The following is a 16,796-nucleotide window of genomic DNA, read 5'->3' as shown; positions in this document are numbered from 1 at the left end:
GTCAGGCTGATTGGCAGGAATAAATTGTCCCTAAATCAGTTTCCCTCAATCTGGATGGCCATAAAACATTAGACAGGGGTTGTGGGTGGAGAGGGGGACTGGTGGTGTTGAGATGGCAGCGTGGGCTCGTTGGGCCAAAGGGCCTGTTTCCCAGGCTGTTTTTGTTCTTTGATGTCTCATAAGTGGATTTAGTGAATGTCATCCTCATGATCACTTTTTTTTTCCTATCTTTGTCCTTGAGTATATTCTGAGTATAAGCACTGAAGCTGAGAGATTCCCAGAACACTATCTGCCTTGGGGTGGATGAGAAGCTTGTTGGCATTTTCAATGGGGATCCTTCATGAGAGCAGAGGGGTACCAGAGGGTTTGTGTTCCTAGGTTCTTTCTCTGTTAGGATGCTGGAAGGGGTCCTGTGCATGTTGACTTCCGCAATCAACTGGCCTGGCAGCAATTATCTAACTTAGCACTGGCCAGAGGACGAACCTGTGACTTTTGATATAAGTATTTCAGAACTGCTCATTCATGGAACCATTTGAACCCTCTCCAGCAGCTGTTACAAGGTACCAAAGGCTGGGGAATAAAGTGCAATGAATTTGTCAAGTAATGCACTGTTTAGGAGTGTGCATCTCAAGGACTCCAATGAAAATCTCCATCAGAAACTCAAGATCATGGAACTATCCCACATGGGATAGATTTTACTATTTCACACTCCTTTTGGAATGGTACCAAAGAATTTGGAATTCAAGTGTGTGTGTCAGTGTACCCCACACAATTTTAATACTTGATTTTATAGTTGATAATATTTTAAGTCCATTTTGATGGAACAGGTGCACAGCTAAGGGACAGATAAAAGCAAACTACTGCGGATGCTGGAATCTGAAACCAAAAGAGAGAATGCTGGAAAATCTCAGCAGGTCTGGCAGCATCTCTAAGGAGAGGAAAGAGCTGACGTTCTGAGTCCAGATGACCCTTTGTCAAAGCTAAAAGGCATAGAAAATGGGGGCTATTTATCAAAGGGGTCATCTACATAAGAACATAAGAAATAGGAGCAGGAGTAGGCCATCGAGCCCCTCAAGCCCGCCCCGCCATTCAATAAGATCATGGCTGATCTGAAGTGGATCAGTTCCACTTTCCCGCTTTCTCCCCATAACCCTTAATTCCCTTGTCTATCAAAAACCGATCTATCCATGACTTAAATATATTCAGCGAGGTAGCCTCCACCACTTCAACGGGCAGAGAATTCGAGGGATTCACCACCCTTTGAGTGAAGAAGTTCCTTCTCAACTCTGATCTAAACTGCCCCCCCCCCTTATCTAGAAGCTGTGCCCTCTAGTCCTGCTGTCCTTTCTAAGCGGGAAGAATCTCTCTACCTCTACCCTATCCATCCCCTTCATTATCTTACACGTCTCTATAAGATCCCCCCTCATCCTTCTAAACTCCAATGAGTACAGACCCAGTCTATTTAGTCTCTCTTCATAGTTCAACCCCCTCATCTCCGGTATCAGCCTAGTGAACATTCTCTGCACTCCCTCCAAGGCCAATATATCCTTCCACAAGTGTGGCGACCAAAACTGCACACAGTACTCCAGCTGTGGCCTCACCAGTACCCTGTACTGTTGCAGCAAGACCTCCCTGCTTTTATATTCTATCCCCCTCGCTATAAAGGCCAGCATCCCATTTGCCTTCTTGATCACCTGCTGCACCTGCAGACTGGGTTTTTGCGACTCGTGCACAAGGACCCCCAGGTCCCTCTGCACCGTAGCATGCTGCAGCTTTTCGCCTTTTAAATAATAATCCCTCCTACTATTATTTCTGCCAAAGTGGATAACCTCACACTTGCTAACATTATACTCCATCTGTCAGGTCCTTGCCCACTTGCTCAGCCTATCCAGATCGTTCTGCAGACTTTCCACACCCTCCACGCAATTTGCTTTTCCACTCATCTTCGTGTCATCAGCAAATTTCGTCACCCTACACTCAGCCCCCTCCTCCAGATCATCTATATAAATGGTAAATAGCTGAGGCCCCAGCACCGATCCCTGCGGCACTCCACTAGTCACCAACCGCCAACCAGGATAGCACCCATTGATACCAACTCTCTGCTTCCTATTAGACAGCCAATCCTCTATCCACGCTAACACCTTACCCCCAACTCCGTACACCCTAACCTTCTGTAGCAACCTTTTATGAGGCACCTTATCAAACGCCTTTTGGAAATCTAAAAACACCACATCCACCGGTTCCCCTCTGTCTACCGCACTAGTCACATCCTCATAGAAATCCAATAAATTCATCAAACACGACTTCCCCTTAACGAATCCGTGCTGCGTCTGCTCGATCAAACCATTCCTTTCCAGGTGCCTCGCTATTTCTTCTTTGATGACGGATTCTAGCATTTTTCTGACTACAGCCATTAAACTGACCGGCCTATAATTCCCTGCCTTTTGTCTGCTACCTTTTTTAAACAGCGGCGTAACATTAGCCGTTTTCCAATCTCATCCGGCACTTCCCCGGAATCCAGCGAATTTTGGTAAATAATCACTAAGGCATCCACTATCACCTCTGCCATTTCTTTCAGAACCCTGGGATACATTCCATCTGGTCCTGGGGAATTGCCCACCTTCAGTCCCATTAGTCTATCAAGCACTACCTCTCTAGTGACAGTAATCGCATTCAGGCCCTCAACTCCTACCATCCTTCTCTCTTTAATATCCGTCTGGACTCGTCTGGACTTGAAACATCAGCTCTTTTCTCTCCTTACAGATGTTGCCAGACCTGCTGAGATTTTCTCTTTCAGCTGAGAGACTGACTTCTTTTAACAAACTGCTATGTGTAAGGAATGAATGCTGGCTTGGCTGACTCACCTGAAATGTCAAGTTGAAAGGTTGAAAGAGGCAGGGCATGTCTTCCAGTTGAATAAACTTTGATGCGTCCACTGAATCACCATAAGTAAAGGAAGCGGGGGAAATAGACCTATTTTAAAAATAGAAATGAAGAACTATCAGCTTGCACAAAGAAAAAACGCAGCAACATCAGTAAATGTAACGGCATCTAACCTGTTTTATTAGCAGGCAGGATTAGTCTTAAACACCTTTATGCAGAGCTAAATAGATACTAGTTTTTCAATCTCAAAACAACGGGAACAAAATTGCAATCTCTTCAGTGCAATATTTGGGATTGCCTTTTGTCTAAGATCAAGTGTAGCATCGACATGCTGTGCTTGGTTGAAGTCATTAGGTTACATTTCAGCTTCATCTGAAGCAATTTTTAAAAGCAGCATCTCAGCTTTTTGGTTAAGATACAAATGAGATCAAGCCTTCGAGAAGGAGCTATGCTTACTCCAATCAGCTTGGATCATGTAGACAAAGCCCAAGACAGGAAGTGAGATCCCTGTCTTGTCAGCTTGGATCGGGAATGTCCCAACTTGTTGAGACTCTGAGTTGGACTTGATTTGATTGAATTGGAATAAAAACAAAAAAAAACCTGTAATTTTTAATTGAGTTTATCAATAACAAACTATAAATCATCAGATTTTCATTTTTATGTTTATCCAATACATTGATAATGGAAAAACTGTAAAAGTGTGCATACTTGACATACAAATGTTATATATGACAAATTACTATGCAACAACAATTTACATTTTATGTATTAAGTTTATGTACAAAATGCTTCAAAGCACTTTGTATAGTAGTTGGTTGTATGTGGACCACCCACTGAGCTAAGGGGGGAAAGCCTTCAAAGATGCAATTAAATACTAGGGAGGGAGTTCCAGAGAATGGGGCTAGATTTAACCACTCAGAGTGAAACAGCGAGAGAGCGGGTGAACAGGAGTTAGAGACGAAGGGGGTCAATTTGGTTTTCACATCCGAGTCACGAACAGATTAGGTTAATCGTCAGCTTGTCACAGAAAGCATCTCGTTTTAATTTCCAAGAGAACATCTTCTGTACCATTCATTCACGGAAAATAAATTACCACCATCCAGGAAAACAGGTTAGGGTTATGGTGGGGTCAAAGGGACAAGTGGATGTCCTGCCCTGTTATCAGTCCATTAAGTGTGATAAGCCACACACAAACAACCATCTTTGTCGCATATCTTCAAAGCAGCACAGCGCTTGCAGTATCCAAAGGGTTAATTACTCAACTGCATGTTCCTTTTCCAGAGGGCTACAAAAAGATCAAAGGTGCAAATTTCTAAACCGGCACTTGAAGAATGACTCAGGAGTCAGTGAACCCATTCCTATTAAATCACTAACTTTGACACTGCAGTGGATGTTCCTCTGCACAAGCAAAAAGAGGAAGCCATCTGACAGCACTGAAGGCCTACAACGTCTTTGGAAACTGCATACTGAGATAAAGTTTAATGCCTCCTTCTAGTCCTTCCTGTATCGAGTACTATCATGAGATCTGCATCTCTCATTACTCTGTAACTCAAACGCCTTTCCACCTCTCCTATCTCTCTGTGCCCTGGTATGATAAGGTCTCCCTCCATTCTGATTAATCTATTTCTCAATGCTTCATTCTCCTATCTCTCGGAATATTCTATAACCCGGTTGTATCGGATCTCCTTCAACTCTTTTTCCTGTGTGACTTATTTCGATTAGATTCCCCTCTATTCTTTCCCCCTGAATTGTATAACTGCATGTTTCTTGTTGTCAGTGCAGACACGGTGGGCCAAATGGGCTCCTTATGCACTGTAGGGTTTCTATGATTTTTGAACTCAAGTAACTGTCGGCCTCACTTTCTTTCCTCTGTTCCTGTTTTGCATGGCAAACAGGGAATACACGCACACTGGAAGTGCCGTGTTAGGAGAGGAAAGCAAATTGTTGCGCAATGCCTTATCCATCACCTCTGACCTCCTGCCTGTGACCTCCATTCCACTCAAACCACCTTTCCCCTACTTAAGAACATAAGAACATAAGAAATAGGAGCAGGAGTAGGCCATCTAGCCCTTCGAGCCTGCCCCGCCATTCAATAAGATCATGGCTGATCTGTCGCTGCTCAGTTCCACTTTCCTGCCCTCTCCCCATAACCCTTAATCCCCTCTCTTATCAAAAACCCATCAACCCGCGTCTTAAAAATATTTAGCGAGGCAGCCTCCACCACTTCAACGGACAGAGAATTCCAGAGATTCACCACCCTTTGAGTGAAGAAGTTCCTCCTCAACTCCGTTCTAAACCGCCCCCCTTTTATCTTGAGGCTGTGCCCCCTAGTCCTACTGTCTTTTTTGATGTTTCTGTTTCCACCACTCTCTTCCACCACCCCCCCTCCTCACCCAACATCCTACTCCCATGCCTCATAATCCCCCACTCTCAGTAGACGTCTAACGTTGATTTATTCTGTTGGCTGGCTGCTTGCACTGCTCCAGTTTGATGTTAAATGGACTCAAGGCCCATATCAACAAAGAACAAAGAACAAAAACAGCCTAGGAAACAGGCCCTTCGGCCCAACGAGCCCATGCTGCCATTTTAACACTACCCGTCCCCCCCTCCACCCATAACCCTTATCTATTGTTTTATGGCCATCCACATTGAGGAAAACTAATTTAGGGACAATTTATTACTGCCAATCAGCCTAATAGCAACCTCAACCACCTGACCCGGCTCATTTCCCAGAACTAAATGCAGTATAGCCCCCTCTTTAGTCGGGCTATCTACATACTGCTCCAAGGATCCTTCCAACACACATCTTACGAATTCCTCCCCGTCCGAACCCCCCCAGCTCTAGGCACCTTCCAATCCACCCCAGGGAGATTAAAATCTCCCACTACAACTACCCTGTTCTTCCTACGCTTGTCCAAAATGCCTCTACATATACCCTCTTCCACTGCCGGGCTGTCGGGCGGCCTGTAGTCCCTTAGGTCTCACTATTCAGGTGCCAGGATTCAGCCTCACACTTCCACACCACTCCCACACCCCTCACTTCACAGTACAAATGTACCCGAATTTCTACCCCTTAAGCCACAATCTTCCAGCCCCAACACCAGTGGACACCATTTGGTTCTACAAACTTTTCCCTCCCACCTGTGACAGTGCCTGCGGGTGCCAAGGTCAGAAAATCTCACCCATAATCTTGTCTGCGGCAAATTCTATTCCAGCAATATTCTGAAATCTTGCCAATATATTGATCAAACTTACCCTGTGATAGTTGTGTCCACTTCATGTTTCAGGGGCATGCTGAGGACGAGTGTGTTGTCTGACAGAGACTCATTACGCTCCACGTTACCACTGCAGAAAAGAAACAAAATCAATTTCAAAGGCTGCACCAACAACATAAAAATACAAGTAAATCAGACATTTCAAACTACCACATCAGAAACAAAAGTAAAATAGTTAAGACACTGTGGTTCAATGGCAAATAATGGTGCTCTAGGGGATATTTCCTGAGCTAACACTGTCGGCACAGTATCTGAAAGATATAGACTATCTTTTCAAATTGCTTATGTTTGAGTGGTAGGGGTCACAATCACATCACAGCATCCAACATTTTTGTAAAGTGCCTTTAAACATTGCGATGATTTGATAGTTTTATAGACAGGTAACAATGTCCCCTAGGATTTGGAAGGACGTTTAAGGCAATGGGAGAATACCAAATTTAAATTCAATGTTAACAGAATTTTATCATGGACAGATTGGAACCCCTCTGTTGGTTCAAAGCCCTCGAGGCCATGTTGAATAGACCAAAAGTCAAAGTGCTGCTTAGCCCAAGAGACTTGCATCCAAGTGGATAGGAAGCAAAACTAATCTCCGCTCTATATATCACAGCTAATGTTCAAGACGAGAGGAACAAAACCAACTAAATTTTAGCTTAGGGACTAGTACGTGTCAGGACATTTTAATTTAAAAAACCGTAAATTTGAAATAAAAGTAAAAGTGTTACAACAGTTCAGTTAGCATGTCTAAATAAAATGCAGGTTCCTGTCTTCGACACAGAAAGACTGTAAACTGGAAGGTGAGCAAGATATTTAGACAAACTGAAAAAAATTAATTGGTGGGGAACAAAGGGAAGTACTGGGTTTTATTGAAAATCTGAAAAGAATGAAACTGATGGAGAATAAATAAATCAACAGTGGTGAAGAGTTTATCATTCAAGCTGGAACTCAGAGCCATATTTTGATGTCCAAAGTTCAGGAATGGGTCAGATTGCCCTCTGATTTGTGTGCGCCTCTCTAGTCCTCTTCAAAGAAGTCAGTTTAGCAACGACTGAGCCTCAAGTCGGAAAGGCTTCATTTTCTACAGTCAGACAGAGACCGTATGTTCAAACTATATCTAAAAAGGAGATGCTTGTTAGTGTTCATTGAGATCCAGTGCATTATTAAAGTCCATTCAAATGAGGCATAACCACGAAATGGTCAGATTGTTAGGGTAATTGGGCAAGTGTAGTAAATGGGTTAGGTCCAGATTGAGTTTTAAAAATGAAGGCAGGACCCAAATGCAGAAATCCCACCCCTATTTTCGACAGATCTCATTTTTGTTACAGGAGGAAGGAATCTGACTTACACAGAATTGAAACCTGAACTCAAGAGGCCTGTTTAAACTTAGTACTGATTTCAAACCCAACTATTTTGGCTTTGTCAGCAGCCTGTGCCCACAGTGTGGGAGTCAAGCAAATGCTCTTCAAGGATAGATAAGATTTGTTTATGTGTCATTATCTGGGTTTTTTTTAAATCTCCTGATCTTTAAACTTGGGAAGAAACAGGCTTAAGTTGTCAGTGAGAGTTAAAAATATACTCACTGTTGGGCTGCTTTAATTGACAGGCCATATGGTGGTAGATTAGAAAAAAAAATCTGGTCATGTAGTTCCAATAGGATCCAAAGATGTACAGGTTAGGTGGATTGACCATGCTAAATTACCCCTGAGTGTCCAAAGATGTGAAGATTAGCCCAATTAGCAATGGTAAATAGGTGGGGTTTCATGGATAGGGTGGAGGTTTGGGCCTGATTAAGAAGCTCTTCCAGAGAGTTGGTGCAGACTCAATGGACCAAATGGTCTCCTTGTGCAATGTAGGGAATTTATGATTTGTTGACGTTTCCCCAAGAACTATTATTACATTATTATGAATGATTACATATAAATTAAAAACTGCGGATAAACACAGCTCCTTAAATGTTAAGTGTTGGAAGTTTCTCATTTCCAAACAAAAGTTCACCTCCTATGGTTTGGCATTTGTTAAAATCTGGAAACAAGGCTTTGATTTACAGGCACAACAAAAAAAAAATTCCCTGGGAATTATAGACCAGTGAGTCTTACTTCTGTAGTGGGCAAGGTTTTAGAAAGAATTATTAGGGATAGGATTTATAGTTATTTGGAGAGTAATGAATTGATTAGAGATAGTCAGCATGGTTTTGTAGCGGGAAGGTCGTGCCTTACTAACCTTATTGAGTTCTTTGAGAAGGTGACCAAAGAGGTGGATAGGGGTAAGGCAGTAGACGTGGTATATATGGATTTTAGTAAGGCATTTGATAAGGTTCACCATGGTATGCTTCTGCAGAAAATGCAGATGTATGGGATTGGTGGTAATTTAGGTACTTGGATCAGGAATTGGTTAGCAGATAGGAGACAGAGGGTGGTGGTTGATGGTAATTATTCATCATGGAGTTCGGTTACGAGTGGTGTGCCTCAGGGATCTGTTTTGGGGCCACTGCTGTTTGTAATCTTTATTAATGATCTGGATGAGGGTATAGTTGGGTGGATTAGTAAGTTTGCTGATGACACCAAAGTCGGAGGTGTGGTAGATTGTGAGGAAGGGTGTCGAAGTTTGCAGGGTGACTTGGACAGGTTGCAGAGCTGGGCCGCGAGGTGGCGGATGGAGTTTAATGCGGAGAAGTGTGAGGTAATCCATTTCGGTAGGAATAACAGATGTGTTGAGTATAGGGCTAACGGGAGGACTTTGAATAGAGTGGAGGAGCAGAGGGATCTAGGTGTATGTGTACATAGATCCCTGAAAGTTGGGAATCAAGTAGATAAGGTCGTTAAGAAGGCGTACGGTGTCTTGGCGTTTATTGGTAGGGGGATTGAATTTAGGAGTCGCAGCGTCATGTTGCAACTGTACACAACTCTGGTGCGGCCGCACTTGGAGTACTGTGTGCAGTTCTGGTCCCCACATTACAGGAAGGATGTGGAGGCTTTGGAGAGGGTGCAGAGGAGGTTTACCAGGATGTTGCCTGGTATGCAGGGGAGGTCCTATGAGGAGAGACTGAGGGATTTGGGGTTGTTTTCACTAGAAAGAAGGCGGCTAAGAGGGGATCTTATAGAAACATATAAGATGATTAGAGGTTTAGATAGGGTGGATGGTGATAGCCTGTTTCCTCGGATGGAGAAAGCTAGCACGAGGGGGCATGGCTTTAAATTAAGGGGGGGTAGTTATAGGACGGATGTCAGGGGCAGGTTCTTTACCCAGAGGATGGTGAGGGACTGGAATGCCCTGCCTGCTGCAGTTGTAAATGCACCTAGTTTGGGGGCGTTTAAGAGATTGGTGGATAGGTTTATGGACGAAAAGGGATTGGTTTAGATTAGTGGGTCAATGTTTTTTTTTTAAAAATAAGACTGGTCGGCGCAACATTGTGGGCCGAAGGGCCTGTTCCGCGCTGTAATGTTCTATGTTCTATGTTCTATGATTGGCTGAGGTTCAAAAGCTACAATTAAATCATCAGGGGATTCTGAGTTCATAGTTTGAATGCAGTTTTAAAAGGCTTTTATAGGATCAGATGTCTTTGATGCTTGGTCTGGGTAGAAGTGTCTTTTGAAAGAAATTAATGACTTGAGATTTAAAAGCTTTAAACTCTTGTGTCAGAGATTTTTTTCACTATCAAGTGCTTATGAGTGTAAGTTATATTAGATTGTTAGAAATTCATTTCCACTTGGCTCTTGGGCTGTGTGCATGCTGTAAATGGCTATGGAGATGCATGCAGGAATGAATATGGCAAGAGGTATGACTGGCTATTGGGTATGGACACAAGGGCATGTGAAGAGTGTGGTCTATGGGATTGGCCTTCTAAACAGCCTGCCTCAGCACTTCCCTATATCTCCCAGCAATCTTCGTTCAGGGTCAACAGGCCTGACTGAAACCCATCCTTTTTCCCTGGAGTATAAGTTGGGTTGAATAAGATCCTGTAAGCCAATGCAGGTCTGCCAAGTCAGGAAATTTCCTGGCTAAAGCCACCCACCTTGGTAGTGAAAGTCTGGCCACCAATTGCCCCTAGGCTGGCCTCTTGTCCCGAGCCAACAACACATTTTGGTCACACAGATGATGACAATACTTCCTGGACATATACATGTTGTCAACGTGTTTGTAGCACACAATGGGATGACAATGTGTTCTAGGCACATGTTGATATATTCTGAGCACACAGAAGATAACATATTTTGACATGTTCTGGGCACACAGAGTGACAGTGTTTTCTGGGCACTCCTGAAACACCAATGCATTTAGGGCATGGAGAAGATGGAAGTATGTTTTGAATGCAGAGGCTGCAATGTCTTCACAGTACACAGAGAATAGCAATATGTTTTTAATACACAGAAGTTGGCAAGTTACTCGAAACATTCAGAGGTTAGCAATGTTCTGGGTATACAGAGGCTGACAACATGTTATGGGCACACAGAAGATACCAATGTTTATTGGATAGGTGATGAGAACATTTGTTTTGAGTAAACATGAGAAAAGACATGTTCTGCATTTATAAATTGTGCAAATGTATTTTGGGTAGAAAAAGCCTGCCAATAATTTTTGGGTACATAAAACCTGAGAATATTCCACTCAAAATGCTAGCGTTGTCAGGATAAATACATTGTAGCGTCTTAATTTCCAGAAGGCATCTGACAAGGTGTCGCACCAAAAACTGCTACATAAGCTTAAGTTGCACGGTGTTACTGGTAATGTATTAGCATGGATAGAGGGTTGGTTAACTAACAGAAAACAAAGAGCAGGGATAAATGGGTGCTTTTCTGGTTGGTGACAAGTGACTAGTGGTGTGTCTCAAGGATCAGTGTTGGGACTGCAATTGTTTACAATTTACATAGATGATTTGGAGGTGGGGACCAAGTGTAGTGGGTCAAAATTCGCAGATGACACGAAGATGGGTGGCAGAGCAAAGTGTGCGGAGCACACTGAAAGTCTGCAAAGGGATAATGATAGGTTAAGTGAGTGGACGAGGATCTGGTAGATGTAGTACAATGTTGGTAAATGTGAGGTCATCATTTTGGTAGGAACAACAGCAAAATGGACTATTATTTAAATGGTAAAAAATTGCAGCGTGCTGCTGTGCAGAGGGACCTGGGTGTCCTTGTGCAGGAATCTCAAGGAGTTGATTTGCAGGTAATTAAGAAGGCAAATTGAATTTTGTCCTTCATTGCTAGAGGGATGGAGTTTAAAAACACTGAGATTATGTTGCAGCTGTGTAAGGTGTTGGTGAGACCACACCTGGAGTACTGCGTACAGTTTTGGCCTCCTTACTTGAGAAAGGATATACTGGCAATGGAGGGGGTGCAGAGGAGATTCACTAGGTCGATTCTGGAGTTGAGACAGTTAGCTTATGGTGAGAGACTGTGTACACTGGGGTTATACTCATTGGAATTCAAAAGAATGAATGCAAATCTTATAGAAACATATGATTATGAACAGAATACATAAGCTGGAAGCAGGGAAGTTCTTTGCACTGGTGGGTGAAATTAGAATTGGGGGCATAGCCTCAAAATAAGGGGAAGCAGATTTAGGATTGAGTTGAGGAGGAGCTTCTTCACACAAAGGGTTGTGAATCTGTGGAATTCTCCTGTCCAGTGAAACAGTTGAGGCTACCACATTGAATGTTTTTAAAGCAAGGATAGATAAATTTTTCTCAACATTAAAGGAATTAAGAGTTATGGTAAGCGGGCGGGTAAGTGGAGTTGAATCCATGAGAAGATCAGCCATGATCTTATTGAATGGCGGAGCAGGCTCGAGGGGCCAGATGGCCTAATCCTGCTCCTAGTTCTTATGTTCTTATGAAAATTAATTCCCACTGGGGATACCAGCAAAATGGTCTAAGCAACAGCACCACTGGCTCAAAAAAACCTTTCACTCACCCCAGCTTCCCATATACAATAAAAGAGCCTACACTCACAATATGCAGACCAGCTCCTGACCTTTTCTGAATTCAAATCAAACAGTGCAAGATAATGGAAAAGAGAATCACTGTCATTGGATTTATCTTGACCAAGTGCCAAAAGCAGCTGACATGCATCTTTGACTTGCAATCCATTGCCTCAATAAGTTCTCATAATCCCAAAAACAAACTCTTCAAAGAACTAGAGTTCCAATGCAATGAGGTGCCTAATGTGTATCAGTGAGAAGGAAAGCTCCAGGGAGTGTCTGGGCGATGATAGCTCATGTCGCTGAAATGGCTGTTGAATCAAGGAAGGTTTTTATGTCAGTTTAAATTGGAAAATCTGGTAAATACTATAAACTGGCCCCGTCCCAATAAAAGTCCAGCATTGTATTTATATACTGCTTTTCATGACCTCAGGATACTCAAGACGTTTTACAACCAATGAGTTACATTTGAAGTTTAGTCATTGTTGTAATGTACGAATAGCCATAAGAGGTATATTGGCGGAAAATAGTTCTTTAAATGTTGGCAAGGGAGCCCAGATATTAGAGCTTATAAAATTATTAGAAACAAAATTGCAGGGAAAACACTTGGGGGATGAATATTATCTCACTGTTCAGTTGTTCTCAAAATTGAATCTCTTTTACCTACACATTGAGTAGTGTTAATTTGACAATTGTATTTTGTTTATTTGGAAAAGCTGAATATCGCTAATTAACATGTGATTGAATCAGCAGAGAGCCAATTTTAGAATCGTTCCATGAGATTGTTTCTTTTCCCAATGATCCAGACAGGACCCACTCCAGTAAAATAACATTTGGCCTCTTTTGGCAGTGCCCAGTTCATTGTGGGAAGGCTTTCTTGTATCACTAGCAGACGTGGGCCTGATTCCACAAAAAGCATGGAGCTTGGCTATTAAATTCATCAGGAAATAGCTTTGGATTATTTATAGTGTAAATATTCTGAACGTACCTGGTTTGTGTTAGACCCAGAAATGTCACTGGGTTTAAATGTTTGCTGAGACTTTGTATGTGTTAAAATGTAATTACATCTTAAACTATTAACTGTCAGTGCAAGTTGATGGTTTTGCTAATAACTGTTCGCATTTCTGCCATATATGGAATCAATCTCTGAATTCTCATGAACCTTCAGCCAGACGCCTAAAACTGCTCATTTTCTGACTGTTGTTTTTCATCCAAGAAACTCAACTCATATTTGAACTCTTATACTTCGTGCAATTGCTATCAAATCCACAGGACTATCATTGAGCATTCTTTGCTATTTTTACAAGGACAACACTTGTATCATTCTGCTAGCTGCAGAGTAGCTAGACTAACCACTGCATTGTAACAATGATGAATTGTGCAATGGATAGCTAATCCCAATAGGCCAAGGAATGGATTACAAAGTGAACAAATTAAAGAGTGCAAGCTGTATCTTGCCTTGAAGAGCCAGGCCAAAAGGTTATTGTGGTTTGTGGTTTTTATATTTCCAATGTGCACATCCCATGGAACCAGAGGCTTAAACTAGATTTAACACAAAGACCAGCTTTCCTTTAATAGAACAAATGCTAATAATTCTGACCAGAAGGCATTAATCTTGAGAATTTGCATTGCTTCTCTTTCCAAGAACCCAGTTCTCAACTCATCCAGATTATTTTAAACTATGCAGATGAAAAAAATGTCCTTTCATTTAGATTAATATTTCCTAATGTCCAAAATATTCATAGTTTCTACTAACAAAATATTGGACTAAATCTGAAGCTGATTTTGCAATGCAGTCCCAAGGCTTAGGAGAGTGAGCTATCCAAGCAAGTCTCCTGCACTGAACTGTGTAGATGGACTTTCTGAAGCCTCCGGGGTTGTATATACGCTGATTCGTCATGCCATTTTGCCCTGTGTGTGTGGTATAGCGACATCATAATGTTATGTTAAGGCATTATTTTTGTGCAGTAAATTGGAGTGATGTCATTATATCAATACCAAAGGGGAGGCACAGTGGTGAGCTCTGCTGCCTCACAGCGCCAGGGACCCAGGTTCAATTCTGGCCTTGGATGACTGTGCAGAGTTTGCACACTCTCCCCGTGTCTACATGGGTTTCTTCCAGGTGTTCCAGTTTCCTCCCTCAGTCCATAGATGTGCAGGTTAGGTGGATTGGGCTTGCTAAAGTGTCCTGAGATGTATAATTTAGGGGGATTAGTGGGGTTAATGCATGAGGTTCCGGGGATAGGATCTGGATAAAATGCTCTGCTGAAGAGTCAGTGCAGATTTGATGGGATGAATGGCCTCCTTCTGCACTTTAGGGATTCTATGATCTCTGACACCACTGGACCAGAGGATTTAAAAGTCAGTCCCAAGAAGACCAGCAGTAGTGAGTAAGAACAAGTTCCTTGACTCAAGGTTGCTTTACTTGGATGTGACCACTGCTACACAAAAAAGGCCACATAGAAAAACCAATAGAACAACAGCTTGAATGTAAGCATTTGAGGGGGGGATTAGTATTTTCCATTTGAACAGAGTGCTGACTGAGGTGGGAAAACTGGGCATTCAGCTCACAGGCTTAGAGGGCCAGCTATTCTCACCAGATAATCCAGCACTCTGCGCAGAACAAATCTGCAGACATAGCTCACATTGTTACACTGGCATGTTGGTGCCAGAAAAAGTCGGCAGCCAGGAATCCCGAGATCAGAAAGGGTGCCCCAATCTCCAACAGAAAACACTGGAATACCCCCACATCACACACACACACACACATGGAAACCACCTTCCCCACAGACATGATGGACATACCCTCCATGAACCGAGGAGCCCCACTCCTCACACCCACAATGGAACCCTCCCCCCCAAACTGATAAAGGCCTCCACTGATATTGCTCCCCTGCCCCCTTGCTGAAGTGCTGGGGACAGTACCCGGGTGCATTAGCCTGTGAGGCAAGGGAGGTGGTGGTTATACATATCCAATGTTTCAAAACCAGTTATAAAGCCCACCGAATTCTGGATTGGGTGGGGGGGGGGTGAATCGAAACGGCAGGGAAGCCTGCTAATGTAAATGTATCGAACTGTGGGGAACACAGTATACGGGCGGCACGGTAGCACAGTGGTTAGCACTGTTGCTTCACAGCTCCAGGGTTCTGGGTTCGATTCCCGGCTCGGGTCACTGTCTGTGCGGAGTTTGCACATTCTCCTCGTGTCTGCGTGGGTTTCCTCCGGGTGCTCCGGTTTCCTCCCACAGTCCAAAGATGTGCCGGTTAAGTTGATTGGCTATGCTAAGAAATTGCCCCTTTGTGTCTAGGGATGCATAGGTTAGAAGGATTAGTGGGCATAATATGTAGGGATATTGGGGTAGGGCCTGGGTAGGATTGTGTTCAAGACTCGATGGGCTGAAGGGCCTCTTTCTGCACTGTAGGGTTCTATGATTTATAAACATCATTATGTCACCAGTGAGAGGGGTGCAGGGAGGAGGTTGGAAGGAGAATCAGTAAATGAGATTTCACCAGCTCTAATCTTGTTTTCTGAGATCTTGCGGTATTTTGCACCCACGTCACCACTGTGGCACTGGGTTTAGAAAAGATGCTTTTATAGAAAACTGCTGCCTTTCATGTTTTCAGAACACCCTAAAGCACATCACAGCCAATAAACTGTGGACCCTGGTGTAATGTCGGGCTATATGGTTATCGGTTAACGCAAGGATGAGATTATATTTGAAGTCACATTGCACAAATTAATTTGCAATTGTCGCTGCTGTTGGTGTGCAGGAAAACATAGTGGTTGATTTATGCATAGCAGGATCTCAGAAAACAGCACTGAGATTTGATATTGGTTAAGAGAAGAATGTCAGTCAGGCTCTTGCTCACATTTGAATGCTGCTGACAGCTGTCCATATCATACAGGATGTCATGCCCAATGTTGCTGGAGAGAAAAAGAATAAAATTCTGGAGCAAAATTAATCTTTTCAATCTTTCTCTCCTTTTTCTGCTTCTTTTTTGCTCTCCCCATTGCCTGTTTAGCTCTATGGAGGACTGTAGAAAAAAATCTGCTGGAGGAAATCAAGAGAACTGATGGAGATAGACAAGGGCTGCAATTAAAGTGTTGCACAAAAGCAAGCAGGAGATCATGAGACAGACAAAGTCACTACCCACAACTCTGAAATAATGAAATGGTTTAGTTAACAGTTGACACTGACATTAGCAACATAGTTTTAGAAAAGTGCCCAGATCTTAATCTAACTTCCACATGTTGATTGCAACTCGTTCAGTCAGTCTGCCACAATAAAGTAAAAAGAAGTTGCACAAAAACCCTACATCAGCCCCAATCAGCAAAGTTGTGCACTCTTCATTGGATAGGAACAGACAAGTATTTAGTAAGTACCTTCCGTCTTTCAGGATACTGACTCAAAATAATCAAATCCTTCCCCTTCCCTCTCCCCCCACCATTCCACTCCAACAGCAGCTGCTTCCAATTAAGATTATCACAGGAACTACAAGAATGCCGCTGCATCTGAATGTATTATGCAATTTATTTAACCAGACTCTATCTGAGCTAGAATGTTGAATAATATCCATGCCAAAATTGAGTTATAATTCACCCTGTTCAATCTACATGTATCTTGTAAACTATTCGGAGTAAACACTTTGTTCTGAAGTTTTGCTGCAGCTTATCTCTTTTTGCAAATATCTTTGCAACATGAAATTCCAATAAACTGTGTGTCTC

General features: G+C 42.8%; 1 protein-coding gene across 2 annotated transcripts in view; it reads right to left on the bottom strand.

The window, feature by feature from the left end:
* itga9 (integrin, alpha 9) overlaps positions 1-16,796 on the bottom strand; it is a 424,393-nt gene that overhangs the window by 85,383 nt on the left and 322,214 nt on the right. For both annotated transcript variants that reach the window (XM_080193712.1, XM_080193713.1), the window contains 2 exons: positions 6,139-6,228; positions 2,865-2,973 (listed from right to left, as the gene is read on the bottom strand). In XM_080193712.1, the coding sequence (XP_080049838.1) occupies positions 2,865-2,973; positions 6,139-6,228 (199 nt within the window). The remainder of the gene's footprint in view (positions 1-2,864; positions 2,974-6,138; positions 6,229-16,796) is intronic.

The sequence above is a fragment of the Carcharhinus amblyrhynchos genome, chromosome 8 (assembly GCF_965287045.1).
Source record: "Carcharhinus amblyrhynchos chromosome 8, sCarAmb.v2.hapA, whole genome shotgun sequence".
Lineage (NCBI taxonomy): Eukaryota > Metazoa > Chordata > Chondrichthyes > Carcharhiniformes > Carcharhinidae > Carcharhinus > Carcharhinus amblyrhynchos.
Note: the sequence above shows the minus strand (reverse complement) of the source record. Positions and strands in the feature narration are given on the sequence as shown.